The 21,917-nt window shown below is 34.4% G+C and overlaps 2 protein-coding genes across 2 annotated transcripts; both read left to right on the top strand.

Moving 5' to 3' along the window:
* Positions 1-1,565: 1,565 nt before the first annotated feature.
* Positions 1,566-9,732, top strand: LOC124356694. Its single transcript, XM_046807846.1, has 4 exons — positions 1,566-1,679; positions 4,297-4,452; positions 6,300-6,464; positions 8,683-9,732. Exons 1-4 carry the CDS (start codon positions 1,605-1,607, stop codon positions 8,956-8,958), a joined length of 672 nt encoding a protein of 223 aa, XP_046663802.1. The 5' UTR covers positions 1,566-1,604; the 3' UTR covers positions 8,959-9,732.
* A 7,463-nt stretch (positions 9,733-17,195) lies between these two features.
* LOC124358618 lies at positions 17,196-21,463 on the top strand. The gene is made up of 4 exons (XM_046810919.1): positions 17,196-17,660; positions 17,917-18,072; positions 20,082-20,246; positions 21,154-21,463. The coding sequence occupies exons 1-4, from the start codon at positions 17,577-17,579 to the stop codon at positions 21,445-21,447; spliced, it is 699 nt and encodes a 232-aa protein (XP_046666875.1). The 5' UTR covers positions 17,196-17,576; the 3' UTR covers positions 21,448-21,463.
* The last annotated feature ends 454 nt before the right edge of the window (positions 21,464-21,917 follow it).

Here is a 21,917-nt window from a genome sequence, read left to right as displayed (position 1 = left end):
AGATCTGATTTTATCTGTCTTCAGTTGTCATATCACTAAAAAAATAACTGTCTCTTTGATCCAACTATACCATAACAGTGTACATCATACTCTTAGTAATTCATAACACTAATAAACACTTTTTACTGGTATAACTTTTTGATAGTTTTGTCCCGTGCCGTAGGTTATGAGTACGGTACTTGTATTTGTAATTTACCTTTCCTAATAGTTTGAATGTAAAACGGTATACACAGGAGTACTGTGCACAAATTTTATAAAAATGAGTTTAAAAAACGTTATTTAACAAAAAATAATTTTTATAATTTATTTCAAAAAGTTAACATGGCCACAACTTTTAAGGAAAATAATGGAATGAGTTAGTTGGATTCCATTTTCAAAGTAGGTTTTAGATGAATGAGAAGCAATTAACGTTAAATCAATTGGTTAAATGTTTCAGACATCAATTATTTAGTAAAACAAGGAAAAATATCCGATGATGGATAAGTAATAAAAACACGTTCTAGAAAAATCATTTATGGAAACATTTACCTTTATTCGGTCCATACAATTTCAAGCTGAATACTTTTATAGTTTTCTGCTCATTACAAAGCCGCTGTAAATATATGGGCTTATGGAATATTTTACTAATTTGTACACGCCTTGTTAAGGTTTTTAGCGAGATTGTTGTCAACAGATATTATCAAGTTCGTGGCCATTTTTATGATTTTTAATTTTTTTATAATCACAAAATAGGGCCAGAAATAACAATTTAGGAAAGTTAAACAATTTAAACATCTGGATGTACAAAGTAAGGCAAGAGTACTACTAAAATCGTAGGAAATAACGGGTACAAAGTATTTTGTTGTTGTTGCTGTTAAGTTTGAGAAATATACAAAAAAAAACATAAAATGTGTAAACATTTCTTAATTTAATCATTGAAAATCACTTTTGGATGTTTTCTTAGAAGGTGGTAATTTTCAAATTTACAAGTCTGCCAGGCGTGCCATAAATTTCGTTATTCGTTTTCTGACAACTTTAATGTTATTCAATTCCCTGTTTGGACGTTGTCCTTCTCTGGTGTTTAACATCGAATGTGTTATTTCGAACTTTAAAGCTGAGTCGATTATACAAACGCTATAAATAACTAGAATGTTTTAAAAGTAACAACAAAACACATGCTTCAACTTGGGAACGGTTTGTATATAAGTGTAAATGTTGTTGATATGTTCTTTTACTGGCTTGAAGTGTATTTATTGTTACGCAGAATTCCGTGGAATCACAGAATCAATTTGTAGCTTGGTACAGCGACGTTATCAGACATCCGATAAACGCTATCAACAATCCAAGTGTAATCAGCATCCTTTCAATACCTCTTTTGCAATTGATTGAACCTTATAGGATTCACTGATTGATTGTAATTAACTTGTTGAAGATCCATTACAATTATCAATCTATAGTCTATTACGTAATAATGTAATACCACCACCATTATACCTACTGACGTATATAGTTGAATAGATGGTTATCATGATCATGGCGATAACCAATCTCGAACGTCACAGTACAGTAGCCTACATATATCCATGTAACGCGATGCATTCTCTCTTTGTGTTACATATTTAAAAATGAAAGTTTCTCTGTGTATCTGCACATTTTTGGTTTTGTTGGGGTTCTGTGCTGCACAGACTGGGAAGATATCTGTAAGTATTTTAAAAAAAATTGAAAAGCTTTGGATATAAACAGTAGCAATTTTTGTTTAATTAGCTGAGCGTTAGTGAAGCCTATTGAGCGAGGGACTGAAAAAATTGTATATCTGTCTGTCGATCTGTGTATTAGAACGGTGTGTAGAAAATGAGCTGGCCTATACATTTGAAATTTTGCGTGAAGCTTCATTTCTATACAAGCTACACTGAGTTTGATGATGGTGCAAGTTACTCTATGAGATTGGGCGAACATTTTCACATTGATCTTCTACATAATGAAAACTAGAAAATCACAAAATACATAAATTCGCAAACAAACTGAGTATAATCATTTTTTACATAATAACACATATAAGATATAGCAAAATATCACGAGACATATTTCATCCTGTATACTTCAATTCTAAACAGACAATAATGAGTTCAATGATGCTATATCCATCCAAGGGATTTTCTGAGCGTCATTGCAGCACTTAATAGGCTGGCAAACTTTATCTTTTGTCTTCCAGGGAAATGTAAAAATTCACTTCTGCATGATCGTCTGTCCATCTGTCAGTCTGCAAGACATATAAATAATAACTAATGTATAGAATTGAAATTTTGCACACCAATTCAGCTAAGCTTATTACGCGACACGTGGTGTGATGTACTACTGCCTTGTGTTAAATAAGTTTAGGGCAGGAAATAGTCTATGGATTTTTGTTTGACAGGAAATCTAAATCCAGAGATAAATTAGCTCTTGGTGCCCCATCAATAGATCAACTGTAGCAACTTTAATACCATACTAGAGTTGAAACAAATATCTGCTAGAGAAAAAATATAAACAATTAACGTTAAAAAGGTATTGGTTTGATATTGTCGTGATTGAAATTAGGCATTGTTTCAGGAATTATACAACATCACAGTCATCAGCATGGGGTATTGCCCGGACGGAGACACCAACGCTATTATATTGGTTTGATATTGTTGTGTTAGACACTACTATTTGTTTCAGGGATTATACAACATCACAGTTATCAGCATGGGGTACTGCCCGGACGGAAACACCAACGCTATTATATTGGTTTGATATTGTAGTGTTAGACACTAATATTTGTTTCAGGGATTATACAACCTCACAGTTATCAGCATGGTGTACTGCCCGGACGGAAACACCAACGCTATTATATTGGTTTGATATTGTAGTGTTAGACACTAATATTTGTTTCAGGGATTATACAACATCACAGTTATCAGCATGGGGTACTGCCCGGACGGAAACACCAACGCTATTATATTGGTTTGATATTGTAGTGTTAGACACTAATATTTGTTTCAGGGATTATACAACATCACAGTTATCAGCATGGAGTACTGCCCGGACGGAAACACCAACGCTATTATATTGGTTTGATATTGTAGTGTTAGACACTAATATTTGTTTCAGGGATTATACAACATCACAGTTATCAGCATGGGGTACTGCCCGGACGGAAACACCAACGCTATTATATTGGTTTGATATTGTAGTGTTAGACACTAATATTTGTTTCAGGGATTATACAACCTCACAGTTATCAGCATGGTGTACTGCCCGGACGGAAACACCAACGCTATTATATTGGTTTGATATTGTAGTGTTAGACACTAATATTTGTTTCAGGGATTATACAACATCACAGTTATCAGCATGGGGTACTGCCCGGACGGAAACACCAACGCTATTATATTGGTTTGATATTGTAGTGTTAGACACTAATATTTGTTTCAGGGATTATACAACATCACAGTTATCAGCATGGGGTACTGCCCGGACGGAAACACCAACGCTATTATATTGGTTTGATATTGTCGTGTTAGACACTAATAATTGTTTTAGGGATTATACAACATCACAGTTATCAGCATGGGGTACTGCCCGGACGGAAACACCAACGCTATTATATTGGTTTGATATTGTCGTGTTAGACACTAATAATTGTTTTAGGGATTATACAACATCACAGTCATCAGCATGGTGTACTGCCCGGACGGAGATACCAACGCTATTATATTGGTTTGATATTGTAGTGTTAGACACTAATATTTGTTTCAGGAATTATACAACCTCACAGTTATCAGCATGGTGTACTGCCCGGACGGAAACACCAACGCTATTATATTGGTTTGATATTGTCGTGTTAGACACTAATAATTGTTTTAGGGATTATACAACATCACAGTCATCAGCATGGTGTACTGCCCGGACGGAGATACCAACGCTATTATATTGGTTTGATGTTGTCGTGGTTGACATTAGGCATTTTTTCAGGAATTATACAACCTCACAGTTATCAGCATGGTGTACTGCCCGGACGGAAACACCAACGCCATTATATTGGTTTGATATTGTAGTGTTAGACACTAATATTTGTTTCAGGGATTATACAACATCACAGTTATCAGCATGGGGTACTGCCCGGACGGAAACACCAACGCTATTATATTGGTTTGATATTGTAGTGTTAGACACTAATATTTGTTTCAGGGATTATACAACATCACAGTTATCAGCATGGGGTACTGCCCGGACGGAGACACCAACGCTATTGTATTGGTTTGATATTGTAGTGGTTTACATTACACATGGTTTCAGGGATTATACAACATCACAGTTATCAGCATGGAGAACTGCCCGGATGGAGGCACCAACGATATTATATTCAAAACGACAATCAGTAAAACCTCCAAGGACAGTGTGTGTTACAGTGGCTGGATCTTCCTGCGGTATGGGGTCCGTAATGACATGCACGTAAGCGGTTATTTGTTGAGATTATTTGTGAAATAAATAAAGATTATATTACTAATAAGTCTGTTATAGTAGATATATGGTAAATTTTAAGGGTAAACATATCTAAAGTAATGAAACTGTTGTAGAGTTACGGTTTAACCTTAATTGCACAAACACAATCTAATATATTTTACGTAGACAGCTCTACCCATAAGTTTTATTATCATGGGTATCGTTATAGAAGTAGCTAATTTAAAATCTATTATTAAAACCCAGAAAAAGGGAGATTCGATAGTATGGTACATTGAGTGCATTTATTAGCACTTATCTGAAAAGAAGTCCTTGTTATATTTCAGAAATTATTATGAATCTAGTATTTCCATAATAAAAATACGTAATAGTTCAACTAAATTTTATTTCATTACTTGCATTTAAACTTAAAACAATATTTTGTGCCTTATCCACATCACAGGGTTATTAAGTAATTTGAGAAGTCATTTATGAAACTCATCTATACTATTGTATAATGTCTAATGGTGTGTGTGCGTACGTGCGTCCACTTGAAAGGTCTATGCAATGGAAAAACAATGAAAGGAACAAAACATAATTACGACGATCCTAGCAAAAGTTATAGGCAAACAACACCTTAAATCTAAGGCTGTAAATTAAGTAAAGGTACGCCTGAATTTATTCTAAAAAGATTAAGATATCAATGTACAAACTCCACCGTACTTATTAAATAAATATTTTAAAGTTTTTGGACGGTAAAAAAAATTTAACCCCCCTTTTCAAAGGAGGGTGATCCTGATTGATTATTAAATTCTGATTTAAGATACTCTTGACTGTAATAAAACTGACCTTCAGTCATAATCGTGAAGGATTAGGCGCGTAAAACTTCAATAATGGTTTTAATAATTAAAAACAGTTAAAAATAATTATTTTTTATTAATTGCACAATACGATCATATTAATATTTGCAAGAGGTTCTTGGCTTAATACATATTATCATACTCGAAATTAATACTTAGGATCAGGTCTCGCACAGTATCGCATCATAGCTGAGACATTTAGTCTAACGGAAATGACTGTACTTGTACTGGAAGTGAGCGTTGAACTTAGCATACATTATAAAAATATAAGAAGCATTCGTGATGATTGTTTTATCATGGATTCAAATATTAAAATTTAATATATATTCTTTGTTTGAAGTTTATTTTTGTCGATGAAGAATTGTGAAGGAAACATGATTTTTTCCGGACATTTGCCATCGTTCAGTGAAACAAAAATAATCAGAAACACAACGTTTCGAGATCTGCAATCTAATCTCTTCTTCAGGTAAATAACCTAACCTAACAATTAATTACAAACTAAGCTAAAATAAACAATCATACCATAGCTTTGTGACAAGCCAAGTCAGAATCACAACCACTATGTTGAGTGTCAACTTCACTAACTAAAAAACAAGCACTTAATAAAAACCTCAACACAAAACTAATCATTAAAAGTGAACTATAGAATACAGGCCACAATACGTCTGCATTCGTTTGATCAACCCCCTACGACTGACCAAAGACTAATAGCAAATGGCGATCGTCACGGCAGAAACAAGATGGTGGCAATGTAAATAAAGGAAGACAGGAATCGGCCCTTTTTTATTATTAGTTCATTACATAACATAACATATGTAACAAGCATATGTAACAACTTTATATTTAACGTTAAGCTGAAGCCACCTTAAGGCAGATTTTTTAAAAATAATAGGAATTTGACATCAATTTTACTTTAAATTATAGCGCTTACTTTAAATTAATTACTAGTAGTGCTATAACTTTGGTGTTTATGTGGTAAATAATAATTAATTATTGCAGGAACACTGGGAGATATCGTCCCTAGGAAGTACTGGAGGCTGGAAGACCAATTTCCTGACTTTCAACAACAAACACGGTTGTTTGGACACCAAACGACTGTTCCCTCAATGGTTCAAAATCTTCGAGGTCGCCAAGCTAAATGACACTTCGTGTCCTATCCCTAAAGTAAGTTTGATTTAATCCGACTGGAATTTTCTTGATGATACTCATTTGGTACTAAAATTAGTACTGGTCTTCTACTAATATCTAATCCATTGTTGATCCCTCTTCGACTTGTTCAGAATGTCCTTGGTATATAAAATTAGGTGGAGTTCTCATGAAGATAACAGAACATTCAGCTCTGCATGATCTGATATCCTGACCTTTTCGAGACTATCTAAATCATTATAATGTTTAATATAATTTGTTGTATCTTTATTTATAAAAAATATATATCATCCCATTTAAAGATTAGTATTATCTGATGAATAGCTAAATGCGTAACCCAGTCTTAATTAAAAAATACCTAGACTTTCATGAATGTTATGATCAAATGATTCATAGCATTAAAGGTACGTATTGTATATAGTACTAGCAGATAACCAGTACGTCATAGGTATGTCCTTTTTTAATAGCATAATAAACACTTCTGAAAATAAATAATAAGTGAGGGCTTTGCCTTTTATATATAAAGATTCTAAAACATAAAAAACGAACAAAATTACCAGTTTTTGTATAACTGGACAGTTTTGTTTTTTATATGTTTTATTTTAACGTAAATGAATGAATGAATGAATATTTATTTATTTCCTGTCTCATAGTTACAAAGATCTCAACATACATGCAAAAACAGGAAATGATCTTCACATGGGCATAGCCTGTGTGTGGAGATCGAGACGCGATCAGCAGCATGAATATGTACTCATCAACATAAAAAGTAATGTAAATCTTCGTATGGAAAAACAACGTAATGACAACATGAAATGCAACTTTTGTATGCTCGTAATATAAGAAAAAACAAATATTTCATAGCTACAACAAAGCAAGTGTTTGACAATAAGATTACAACCAGATAACAACCGCAGAAATGATAATATGATAATGGATGATTCATAAATGATAACAAGAATATAAACTGAATTTATCCAAAATACGAGATATCGGTTAATTAGGAGGCTTGGAACCTCTCACACACTTATACACTCACGCCACACATAACCATCATAATCTCTCTCTCTCTCTCTACAATACAAATAATTTTTTGTATTGACTCTTATCGCAGTATTATCTACTCCCAGTCTAATATCGTAACAATATTTATTTTCTAAAATTTAAGAATCGAATACGATATATTCGGAAGCCGCATAACCTAAATCTGTAGAACAGTATGTTAGTGATAAGCATTGAAATAAAGTTTTAGCGTATAATAAAAAAAAAATGTTCTGCGTAGAAGATCTAAATTTTGTTTGCTACCATTACACCACAGAGCCCTCACTTTTTACGATTCAATTATTTTGTATTTGGCTGTTTCTTTCACATATGTGTTTAAATAACTAAACTAACATATGATCGGAAGACCAAATACCTGTGAAACGACTTTTATTTACATTAAATTTGTATACATTCAATAAACATTGAATCGCAAAAAGTACTTGCTCACACACACACACACACACACACACACACACACACACACACACACACACACACACACACACACACACACCACACACACACACACACACACACACACACACACACACACACACACACACGCACGCGCACACACACACACACACACACACACACACACACACACACACACATACACACGGTATATATATATATATATGTATGTATAAATGTATAATTAATATATATGAATAAATATTCTGAGGTATTATTCTTTATATCTTTATACATATATATTTCTTGTGTTCGTGTGTATGTGACTGACCTCCTCCTAAACGACTGGACCGATTCTGATGAAATGTTTTGTGTGTTTTCAATTGAATACGAGAATGGTTTAGATTCACAATTTGGTTCACTGGAAAATGTTTTTTTAATAAATTTTTCATTTGTTAAAAAACAATAAACAAAAAAAAATTTCAGTTGTTGGTTTTGGAGTGTTTTACATTGCATCCGGCAGACTGCACTACGACTCGTAATACAAAGTGAACTGATGTTTAACTGCTGATAACCCTTTCAGCTGAAGTTCATCAAAGAGGCAGAAACATTTGCTTACATTTAAAATTTAGAAAATTGTTATTGTAAAGTGCTTGATCAGTAGTGTAATGCAGGTTGCATAGAAGACGTCATTGCCTAATCTTAAATTTAGATTGCACCAATGATCAATAAACTATCTAGTGCAATGAAAATACTATTAAAATTTGTTTGTTTCTAGGGTAACTACTCGTTTGATTGCCTGGATCTAACCAATCTCCAGTTCGAGAGAACTAATGTGATGATATACGGGACTTACAGAATAACCACTACCTACTTCCTGAACAAAGTGAAGATCGGGTGCACCACGTACCAAGGAATCGTCTACCCCAGGGTCAATGAGACCGAGACGACCAACTCTTCAACGTCGTCCCTAGTCTCTGGAGGTCTGCACACCAGTGGCATGGGGAGGCCGATACACCCACTACACAGGATATTTCCATCCACCGTATTCTAATCGAATTTGACATCTTTGATTTGTGGAAGGTTAAAAGAGCGCAAGTTTTGACATGTTATACAGTGGTAACACTTTAATGAAAATAGAATCTCATTAACACTCTTTATAAAGCATAGGACAAACAGAAAAAGTATCCATATATGAAGAATGGTTTAACACGTTCAGAACGACGTGTACCTCATCGTGTACACGCGGTTTTTGTAAAGTGCGTCGTGCACCAGATAGGGTACACGTTGCTATGCGTTTCATTGTTGCGTTCTTATTGTTAGCCTGTCTTGGCGGTTTGTTAAAATAAATAACTGAAACTATCGTGTACCCCGTTGGCCGCAAGATTTGCGTAATTTTTTAACGTAAATTATTTTTTTATTTACCCCTTGGGGTGCATGGAGACAAATTGGAAAAGCGTAATTAAATAATTGTTTTTGTACAAAATTTAGATGCCTACATACCTTTATCGTTATACTTAGACGTTTGACGTAAAAAAACTAGTACGGTTTTCTGCCATTATTATTGAAAAATTGAAGACAAATAAAAAAATTCCGGAAAAACTCTGACGTTATGAACGTGTTAAAGATCTACATTGACATTTCCAGAAACAGTTTTTCTGAACTTGATACGTGCAAAAGTAAATGCATGGAAAGTAGTACAATTTATTGTTAATTCTCTTACTAAAATAACATTAACTCGTACATTGCAAAAATGTAATTTTCAATACAGTTTTGTATATTTGAAATTTTGTTAAAGTTGGAGAATAAAATGATTATAACACGATAATGTTTGATACTTGATTTAAGTTTAAATTCCCAAAAATCCCTTAAAAGAACTAGCCCTTACGTCAGCCACATTTCTCAGTAACAAAAAACACAAACTATTAGGGGTCTTGCTTGTATGGAGTTGCTTGTCTTGCATGTATCGGGCTCATCCTCAGAAATTTTCTCAAGATTTGGAAAAATTACAGAAGATTCAGGTACGTAGGTCCTACAGATGGAAAAGAGTAAAATTGAAATAACATTTTATATTTAGAAATAACATCAGTTCAACCAATCGCGTACTGAGTTAGTCAAGTGAGGCGGTGCACCATCTTGCTGTCGAATGAAGTTCTGTGGTTTATCTTCTTCCATTTGAGGTAGTAGCCATAGTTCTAGAGTATAAAGATAAAAAATACCAGTTATCTTATAGTTCATTTTTCAAAAAAGAAAGAGCCAACAAACTTTCCACCTAGATATGGCACACAAAACATTCAATTTAGGGGAGTATCGTTGTAATTGTACCATCTCGTGAGCGTTTTCTGAGCCTCAGTTACGCACATCGTGAGTGATCATGTGTCCACTGAGGTGAAATGTTGATCATTCACTGAAAATGATTTTATCAAGAAAAATTTTTATTGTTGTGAAAAAATATTTCGTTTACACATTTGGCACATAAACCATGGTCTGCAGGCTTTAGAGCTTGTAACACTGCGAATATTAAGGACGAAGTTGTAAGTGTTTCCCTAAAACTTTCTAAACAGTCGTCTCTGAAATTGTTAATTCAATACTAGCCTTTCGAACTTATTTCTGTGGGCTGCGCGTGAAAGTCTCTTACTCGCTCACCACTCTTCACTAACCATTGGTCGTCCCATACTGCCTCCTTTGCAAAGGCCAGTATCTTCGATCTGAAGATACCATCTACGGATGTTATTATCACTTGGAGTATCACACCCGAACTTTATACGGAACGCACGTTGCACAGTTACTACAGAGTAGGTCTATGCAAAATGCAGAACACAAAAAGCCCTTCTGTTCACGAGTCGCGATTATTGTTACTAGCGCTTTCTAGCGGATGGAGGAGGAAATATTGTGTGTCATGCGCACAGATGACAACAAACAAAACTGTGTTGCTCGTTGATTTGATGTATGGATTTAATTTAATGTTATATGTAACAAAAACTACAATGATTCAAATCCTTTATATTTATTTATAAACAGCCTGTATAATATCTGCCAATAATTTTTACATTGAAAACATCTACACGCCATATAAACAAAAAACAAATTATAAACATTTCACAACATATTTTATATAATAATGCTGATCAATAGATACCGAAAGCAACTAATATATATAGAATAGTACCATCTCTGAATAAAAAAAACAGTAACTTTTACGGAGAAACTCTTTATTGCTTTCAATGTTTACTGGTAGAAAGGTCATTTGGCACTCCCTTTCATGGTTATATTTGTCACAACAGAACCAAATTAAAATGTTCCATCTAATGTAGCCACTGCAACTGACTTTAGCAAACTAAATCGTAACTGCATAGACGAATTTAAAATCCATATTGAGTTGTGTGAATACTATGTCAGCAGTAGAATATAGTATGTCACCCAACATCAGATATTACACCACTCAGTAGCCAAAGTGTGAATACTACGTCAGAAGAAGACTATGGTATGTCACCCAACATCAGTCATTGCACCACTCAGTAGCCAAAGTGTGAATACTAAGTCAGCAGTAGAGTATGGTATGTCACCCAGCATAGATCATTGCATCAATCGATAGCCAAAGTGTGAATACTAAGTCAGCAGTAGACTATGGTATGTCACACAACATAGATCATTGCATCAATCGATAGCCAAAGTGTGAATACTAAGTCAGCAGTAGAGTATGGTATGTCACCCAACATAGATCATTGCATCAATCGATAGCCAAAGTGTGAATACTAAGTCAGCAGTAGAGTATTGTATGTCACCCAACATCAGTCATTGCACAACTCAGTAGCCAAAGTGTGAATACTAAGTCAGCAGTAGAGTATGGTATGTCACCCAACATCAGTCATTGCACAACTCAGTAGCCAAAGTGTGAATACTAAGTCAGCAGTAGAGTATGGTATGTCACCCAACATCAGTCATTGCACAACTCAGTAGCCAAAGTGTGAATACTAAGTCAGCAGTAGAGTATGGTATTTCACCTAAAATCAGTCACTGCATTACAACATGTGAGTACTAAGTCAGCAGTAGAGTATGGTATTTCACCTAAAATCAGTCACTGCATTACTCAATAGCCAAAGTGTGAATACTAAGTCAGCAGTAGAGTATGGTATTTCACCTACAGTCACTGCATTACTCAATAGGCAAAGTGTGAGTACTAAGTCAGCAGTAGAGTATGGTATTTCACCTAAAATCAGTCACTGCATTACTCAATAGCCAAAGTGTGAATACTAAGTCAGCAGTAGAGTATGGTATTTCACCTAAAATCAGTCACTGCATTACTCAATAGGCCAAAGTGTGAGTACTAAGTCAGCAGTAGAGTATGGTATTTCACCTAACATCAGTCACTGCATTACTCAATAGCCAAAGTGTGAATACTAAGTCAGCAGTAGAGTATGGTATGTCACCCAACATCAGTCACTTGCACCACTCAATAGGCAAAGTGTGAATACTAAGTCAGCAGTAGAGTATGGTATTTCACCTAACATCAGTCACTGCATTACTCAATAGGCAAAGTGTGAGTACTAAGTCAGCAGTAGAGTATGGTATTTCACCTAAAATCAGTCACTGCATTACTCAATAGCCAAAGTGTGAATACTAAGTCAGCAGTAGAGTATGGTATGTCACCCAACATCAGTCATTGCACCACTCAATAGGCAAAGTGTGAATACTAAGTCAGCAGTAGAGTATGGTATGTCACCCAACATCAGTCATTGCACAACTCAGTAGCCAAAGTGTGAATACTAAGTCAGCAGTAGAGTATGGTATTTCACCCAAAATCAGTCACTGCATTACTCAATAGCCAAAGTGTGAATACTAAGTCAGCAGTAGAGTATGGTATGTCACCTAAAATCAGTCACTGCACCACTCAATAGGCAAAGTGTGAGTACTAAGTCAGCAGTAGAGTATGGTATTTCACCTAAAATCAGTCACTGCATTACTCAATAGCCAAAGTGTGAATACTAAGTCAGCAGTAGAGTATGGTATGTCACCCAACATCAGTCATTGCACCACTCAATAGGCAAAGTGTGAGTACTAAGTCAGCAGTAGAGTATGGTATTTCACCTAACATCAGTCACTGCATTACTCAATAGCCAAAGTGTGAATACTAAGTCAGCAGTAGAGTATGGTATGTCACCCAACATCAGTCATTGCACCACTCAATAGCCAAAGTGTGAATACTAAGTCAGCAGTAGAGTATGGTATTTCACCTAAAATCAGTCACTGCATTACTCAATAGGCAAAGTGTGAGTACTAAGTCAGCAGTAGAGTATGGTATTTCACCTAAAATCAGTCACTGCATTACTCAATAGCCAAAGTGTGAATACTAAGTCAGCAGTAGAGTATGGTATTTCACCTAAAATCAGTCACTGCATTACTCAATAGGCAAAGTGTGAGTACTAAGTCAGCAGTAGAGTATGGTATTTCACCTAAAATCAGTCACTGCATTACTCAATAGCCAAAGTGTGAATACTAAGTCAGCAGTAGAGTATGGTATTTCACCTAAAATCAGTCACTGCATTACTCAATAGGCAAAGTGTGAGTACTAAGTCAGCAGTAGAGTATGGTATTTCACCTAAAAATCAGTCACTGCATTACTCAATAGCCAAAGTGTGAATACTAAGTCAGCAGTAGAGTATGGTATTTCACCTAAAATCAGTCACTGCATTACTCAATAGGCAAAGTGTGAGTACTAAGTCAGCAGTAGAGTATGGTATTTCACCTAAAATCAGTCACTGCATTACTCAATAGGCAAAGTGTGAGTACTAAGTCAGCAGTAGAGTATGGTATTTCACCTAAAATCAGTCACTGCATTACTCAATAGCCAAAGTGTGAATACTAAGTCAGCAGTAGAGTATGGTATTTCACCTAAAATCAGTCACTGCATTACTCAATAGGCAAAGTGTGAGTACTAAGTCAGCAGTAGAGTATGGTATTTCACCTAAAATCAGTCACTGCATTACTCAGTAGCCAAAGTGTGAATACTAAGTCAGCAGTAGAGTATGGTATGTCACCCAACATCAGTCACTACACCACTCAATAGGCAAAGTGTGAGTACTAAGTCAGCAGTAGAGTATGGTATTTCACCTAACATCAGTCACTGCATTACTCAATAGCCAAAGTGTGAATACTAAGTCAGCAGTAGAGTATGGTATGTCACCCAACATCAGTCATTGCACCACTCAATAGGCAAAGTGTGAGTACTAAGTCAGCAGTAGAGTATGGTATTTCACCTAACATCAGTCACTGCATTACTCAATAGCCAAAGTGTGAATACTAATTCAGCAGTAGAGTATGGTATGTCACCCAACATCAGTCATTGCACCACTCAATAGGCAAAGTGTGAATACTAAGTCAGCAGTAGAGTATGGTATGTCACCCAACATCAGTCACTACACTACTCAGTCAAAGTGCTCAGTATTGCTAGGCAAAGTGTGAATACTAAGTCAGCAGTAGAGTATGGTATGTCACCCAACATCAGTCACTACACTACTCAGTAGCCAAAGTGTGAATACTAATTCAGCAGTAGAGTATGGTATGTCACCCAACATCAGTCATTGCACCACTCAATAGGCAAAGTGTGAGTACTAAGTCAGCAGTAGAGTGTGGTATTTCACGTAACATCAGTCACTGCATTACTCAATAGCCAAAGTGTGAATAATGTCAGCAACATTTTATCGTTTTAAATATGCACAACATATCTGGTTTAGAACGCGTCAAATTTTTACAAGTCTTAAAAGCTCAATAAAAGAATTAAGCACGCATTTTAAAACCACTGTACCAAACCTGGAGGAATAGAAGCGTTGGTAATAGAGGAAAGGATAAACTGGCCCTCCACCTCTGTAGTCGATCATGTGGTTCACTTCTTATAACCAGAGAGCGTCAGAATTTATTTTAAATTGCTGTTTACTAAATTGTAGATTAATAATTCACGTGATATTGAATTTGATAGATTTGTTTATAAGATGCGTTAATGCAAACTATGTAGAAAAATTTGCAAGAGATTTCAATAACTGAGATTATAAAACTGTGTGTATACATGAACTCAACAACAGTGCTGCCCCCATTTATATTATTCAGTAAATACTCACGTATTGTACTATGGCATGCTTTGGATATATTAGAGGCCAGTCAGACTATACAGTACAGAATGCATACTTTACTCTTTCTGTAATGCGTATTCTCGCATCCCAATATTTGTAAGGTGTTGCAGAATATATCTGGAAATTTATAATACAGTTAAAGAAAAACTACCCGCAAAGAAACCTGCGCAGAACCAAATATCTAATTGATGAAAAAAACACGCTTTGTTTGACAGTTTTATGATTGTTCAAACGAGACCTGGGTTTTTATATTCTTTTGTTATTGTGAAATATTTGGTACAGAATAAAAAAAGACCTAACCTTCAACTACGAGTTTAGACCATATTGTAATTTTGTGAACTGGAAACCAGCCAGAATTTTCTATTCAGAGTATCTTAGTGTCATCATCTCATGCTTCTATATAACTAACCTCTCAGAGATAGATTACAACCTTCGTCCACGAGTTCAGGCCATGTTGTCAGTAAATAAATCAGTAAATAACTGGAAATCAGTCAAAACTTCAATATTATTTTACAAATATTGTCTGGCGCTTGTTGCCGTAAGAGTATCTTAGTGTCATCATCTCATGTTTCTGAATAACTGAACTCTCAGAGATAGATTACATCCTTTATCCACGAGCCCAGGCCATATTGTTAATTTTCTTAACTGAAAATACATAAAAATTAGATTAAATTTCTATGTTAAATAAGATTTTTTTAAAGTTGTTTATGTACGTTTTGATACATTTTCTAACTAGAATGTACCAACTTCGCAAAATTTGTATTTCTGAGTGCTTACGTTATCATAAAATATTGACGGCTACGGTCTACAACGATACGTCAGCATAGAGGTAAATACCTTTTAAAGACGTGTAATGTGACTAATAAAATTAACCTGAAAACTTAATTTATGTCACTATTACAACTGATATTAATGTAGAACAGCTTTTTATTTAAGATAAATATGCAAAGAAACACATATGAGAAAGTAATGAACTAGCGTGTCACTGTGGTATAAAAAATTGTACCTTGTTAGACAAAAATAAATAGGGCAAATGCTTGCTCTTCAGACAATATCAATTTGTCTGAACATTGGACAATTTCATTTGTCCAAACATGATATTTAATTTTTTTATGTAGTTGTTTGATTTCTACCATACACAGTATACTTCTTTTCAGTAAATAAAAATAATCTATTCTTCATAAAATAAATATATGTTAAAATGGTTTTCATTCAAGTAAACGATTAATTTTTTACATTTATTTATAATTCAAAGCCAGAAAATGAATAAGTATATAATGATGAATAATAAGAATAACAAGGATTGAAACTTGAAAAATAGTACTCATCATTTGATAGTTGAAATTTTAATAATTTCCTAACTTACTCTTTTCATAGTTGTATATAGTTGGTTAATTATCGTTTTTTCTTTTATTTAAATAGCTGCTAACCATACTTTTATCGTTATTATTGCTTACAAAATCAGATTTAGGATTTTAAAGTATTATTTTCAATATCTCTTACATTTGCTAATTGATTTTTGAAAGCAATTCAAATATCTGTGATGTAAGCGTTTAAGAATGAAAGCACTTTAAAAGCACATAAAATTTAAGTTATCTAATTTATGTCCTTCAAGATAAGATTGTGTTGTAAGAGAAAACTATTATACATTGAAAAGTCTTTATTTCGTTGTGTGATAAGTTAAACTGGTTTAGCTAATGAGAGTTTTTCTTTGGTTGTGTGCTAAGTTAAACTAGTTTGTCTAGTGAGTGTTTTTATTTGGTTGAGTGCTAAATTTAGCTGGTTTGAGTAGGTTAATTTTTTCATTTGGTTGTTTACTAAGTTCCACGTTACCACCTTAAAAACATTTCGCCTAATACGCATTGTTTCAGACGACACGACGCGGTGCCAAAGAAATAGCCGACATTAATCTTCGTGTTAGTGTTCCACTTTCATCCGTGCCGGAGTGATTGATTGTGTTTTTCGTACTCGTGACTTGTGCTCGGGACTTGCATTATCTGCAGTGGCAACGCCTGGACTAGACTCCAAGCAGCTTTTTGGGTATGTTTAAGCCCTTTTCTTTCCATTCTTAATTTTTCTATTTTCTAATAAATCCCCAACTTGACGAAGAGGATAGGTTCCAATCCTCGAAACGTTGTGTTATAAGTCTTGTAACTTATAACGATGGAAAATGTCTGAAATCCTGTTATCCTGTAAAACCTTCATCGTCAATAAAAAAGTTAAACAAAGAATAATACAAGTGGCTAGAATATCACAGCTTTGTATTTTATATTGTAAAAATGTTTGTGAAGGTTATTGACTCCCTGATGTCAATAGTTTGTAAAACCTTAGTGGGGGTATAAAAAAACTGTTTTACACTAACAACAACCATACTACGTTTTAGTTCGGTGATGTTGAACTGTATCTATAATTGTATCTGCTGACGCTTCCAGGTAGCAGAAGATAAGTATCACGCTCACCACGATAGCCGATCTCGGACGTCATAATATAGTATATAATTTCACGCAACTCGATTAGCTGTCTCTTTTCCTCGTCAGCTGACAAAATGAAGGTCGCGACACATTTGTGTACTGGTGTGCTTTTTATGACTTTGATGGGCATCTGCAAGGCTCAGTCAGAAAAGAAATCGGTAAGTAATAGAATTAAAATCTAGTACTTAAAGTTGTTCAATGTAGTTGAATAAGCAACACTCAGCTCTTAAATTCTTTTTTTGAAGACAACCGTTAATGACTTCTTTCACTAAAATAAAATTGATTTCACAACAAATGAGTAATAAACTCCTCCCAGACAACAAATATTACATTTTAATTTATAAAACCATTTGTTTAATTCCGTTACGGTCAAGCCTTGCAATGAAATTACAAGTTAAACATAATTTGTTTCAGGGACTCTACAACATAACGGTTATCAGCATCGGAAACTGTCCGGACGGAGGAACCAACGATATCGTTTTCAAAACGACGATCAGCAAAATATCTAAAGACTCCTTGTGCTACAGTGGCTGGATCTCGCTACCATACGGGCTAACCAATCAGATGCAGGTGAGCGAATCTTGAAGTAAGAACCTTAAAATAAAGTAATCTTGTGAAATCTTGTAAAAATCTAAAATTGTGAAATCTTGATTAACTGGAGAATCACTCAATGGAAAAACAACTTAAAATATCAATTTTTAAATTAGTGGCGAGAATAAACGATTTGAAATAAACAACTAATTAAGTTATTTTATAATCGAAATAGTTGTCATTGTACCTTGGGTTTAGTTCATTCGGAATAATATGTTTTTGCTGATATTTATTAACTCACAAAGATTAATTGCTGAAAGATCTATGGTCGAAGTTTCACCAGTTGCTAATGAACGAAATCCAGTGGCTGTCTGTCTGTGCGCACAATAAGTATAGAAAACGTTGACCTAGAGAGGTGAAATTTAGTATGAAACTATACCTCTACTACCTTTACTTTGCTGTTAAAAATGGTAAAATTTGATCCATTTGATGTTTTGATTTCCGTCTGTCAAAAAGTGATTTTTAGTTACATTGGTCTTTTGGGTAACCTTGTTGATAACGATAAATCAAAGATTGTAAATGGATAATGGGGATACACTTCGGAAAAATTTCATACGATTAATCATTAAAACATATGTGAGGTAGTGACTTTGCCGGATCGATTGGTTTCATACAAAGGTTGAAAAATGTAGCAAAGGTTAACCTGAAATGTAATTTTTACCGATAAAGGACTTTCTTACTGTGTTGTTTAACTGGGAATACTGATAAAGACTGGGATGGAAGGAACACGGATCTAATGTGTAGCAGTTGAAAAATGTCTATTAAGTAGCTTCCTTATCAACACTCGAATGTACAAATACTTGCTTGTATATTCCTGGGATGGTACCTTTAAAACAGAGGAAATATCATCTGCTACTTGAAAATTAATGTAGTTTTCATTTATTTCATGGTGTTGGAGACAAAAGTACATTCAAATGTTGTCTGCTTGTGTACAGAAGATGTAAGACGGAAATGTTACAACAAATTTGTTAATTGTAAAATCTAGGGTTGTGCCCTTAAAACGTATTTATAAATTCAAAATTGGCCACCACGAGGTTTATTGGATAAACGTTTACCGTGTACCTCCCACTAGTTTGAGGACGAAACAAATATCTGTCCGTAACGTAGCTATTATAGGAAGGGTTGATTCAATTAAATTTTGAGTTTAGCTCCAGTTCATCTTCCTTTTATTGCAGCGTCTAGTATGTGACGCTGTCTCAGACTTGACTCCTGGAATCTGGAGTCATGTTCGTCCGAAGAGATCCAAAGAAAGTCGACGATGAAAAAGCTCAAAATGAAACATTTTCCAATCATTGTATTCAAGCTGTTGAGAGAGACCGTTAAGATTTCCTGTAGCTGTTTTGTCTAATTTGCCAGTAGGCTTTGGCCTCTAAGATTTCCATACAGTTAACCTATCCGTATCAAAGATTTTGTCAATAGTTTTAATTTGTCATAAGCAGTCTAATCACGTGAATGGATTTATAAACATTATTTAAAAAAACTTCTTAACATTTAACTAGTACAAACGTTAATAATATGTAATTTTCCAAGCAATGAGTTTTAGTTTTAATTCTATTTAATAACTTTTTCAAGTTATGTAAAAAGTAAAAAATGGAAAGTAATGAATTCACCGAGACCGTACTTTTGGTAAAACTTTACTTAGGACAACAAAAGTAAATGTTTTTAAAACAATATTTCTAATATAGTTTTTTTTCACGGAGTATTTCGTAACGTTAGGTTTCATCATCAAGATCTTTGGTTTCGAAAGGCCTCGTCTAAAAAATAAACTATATTGGAGGTATTGTTTGAATAACATTTACTACTATTACATAGAACAATAACTTCCTTAATCATGAGTAAATTAGTTATTTGACATGACATACTAGTAGTTATAGTGGACTAGCAATAATTTTGTAAAGCCAATATCCAGAATAACTGGGATATTTACAGTATATTCTGTTCTGTAATTATTAAATGTATTGCTCAATAATGGTTAATAATTATCACAGGAGCACTGGGAGATATCGTCCCTAGGAAGTACTGGAGGGTGGAAGACCAATTTCCTGACTTTCCGCAACAAGCACGCCTGTGCGGACACCAAACGGCTGTTCCCACAGTGGTTCAAGGTCCTAGAGGTCGCCAAGCTGAATGATACTTCATGTCCTATCCCGAAAGTAAGTTTTGAAAGCTAATGGATTCTTTTTGGTGGATTTTACTTAATTAACAACTATTTAATACAAAAATATATTGCTTGAAACTCGTAATGTTAGTCTACTTTTATACAGGGTGTAAAAATGTTCCGCACTGGCTTGGTAACTTGCGAATGATTACAGGTAAAGTAATAAAACCTGGTACATAAATATCTTGGTACTGCACCTATAAATCTACGTTTTGAAGTAACTACGATATTTTGTCATGTCAAGGGGAAAGAAGGGGGGAAGAAAATCTTAAATGAGAGCAAACGTCGAGTAGTACATCAAATTAAAGGCCTTTATTAGTAGAGTACAATGCCGCAAATCCGACTTCAAAGGGTTCACTCTTTAAACAATTACGATGGTCTAAAGTTTGAAATATTCACAATATAGGTCCTGTTCTAGATGGTTTAATATTCTGGTCTTGGCTCAAGTTGTGAAAGTTCAACTTAGTAAATGAATACTGGATTTAAGAAATAGTTTTTAAGGTAGTTAGTGACACATCAAATGGAGGATGGTCTACAAGGAATTCTGCAAACAACCTTTACGTAAGTTTAAAGTGGAATAAAAGGGATTTTTTTGTTAAATTTCTTTCCCATTCCAAACGTTGTTTTTTAGGCTTTACGCTAATATTAAAAAGTAATGCAATCCAGTTATTGGTGCCTCAAAATAGTTTGATTTAAATTTTAAAAAATGTATCAAGGGGAATGTGGGGGGATGTGTCAAGGGGGAGGGGTTTGAAAAAAACATTTAATCTTATTTGGTTCTTACCTCTACGAATAAATCTAGCATATTCGTTTTTATAAATACTCCAGAAACAAACATTTATTTATAGTTATCCAAATTCCAGATTGATTATCAATACATGACTGTTATTATTTTGTTCTAGGGCAACTATTCTTTTACCTGCCTGGATCTATCCAATCTGCAGTTCGAAAAGTCTAGCATAATGCTATACGGGACATACAGGGTAACCATAAACTATTTTCTGAACAAAAGAAAGATCGGTTGCACCATGTACAAAGGGATCGTTCAACCTAGGGTCAACGAGACTGGGACAACCGGGGTTTCAACATCGTCCCTCGTCTCTGAAGATTTTCCCAGCATTGGCAGAGGGGCGTCGTTTCATCCCCTGAACAAATTTGATATCTTTGGTTTTGATAAAATAATAAATAATAAATAATGGTTAGACAGTAGCATATCAATTTAATAATTTAATAATTAAATATACCTATTTATTCTAACATTCTTAACAAGATAAAAAAATCTGTAAGAGCATCCTCCTATGGGAAATACATTCAGGATCTTCTCTGGGATTGACGTTAATCGTTAACTCATTGGAGAAATCAGGTTTAGAGATTTGGGGTGAAACCTCCAGAGGCGGGTCTCCCTGTATTAGTGATTTACCCGCAATGATTGAGTCCATGAAAGTTTTAACTATGCACTCGTTGGTTTCTTTTCTTATAGTATGTTAATTTATTTAAAAATTTCATATCCAACAGAGTTTTATAAAACTCTTAAACAATAACAAATGCAATAATGTTAACATTCCGTGAGAATGTACGAAAGTGTTTTCTATTATAGGTTGTTTGTAAAAAAAGCAAGTAACCACAATATTAACACTGTACTTTGTGCACAAGTAAGTAAAATCAT

The sequence above is a fragment of the Homalodisca vitripennis genome, chromosome 3, assembly GCF_021130785.1.
Source record: "Homalodisca vitripennis isolate AUS2020 chromosome 3, UT_GWSS_2.1, whole genome shotgun sequence".
In the NCBI taxonomy this organism is placed as follows: Eukaryota; Metazoa; Arthropoda; class Insecta; order Hemiptera; family Cicadellidae; genus Homalodisca; species Homalodisca vitripennis.
The sequence above is the reverse complement of the archived record's forward strand: the minus strand, read 5'-3'. Positions and strand labels throughout refer to the sequence as shown.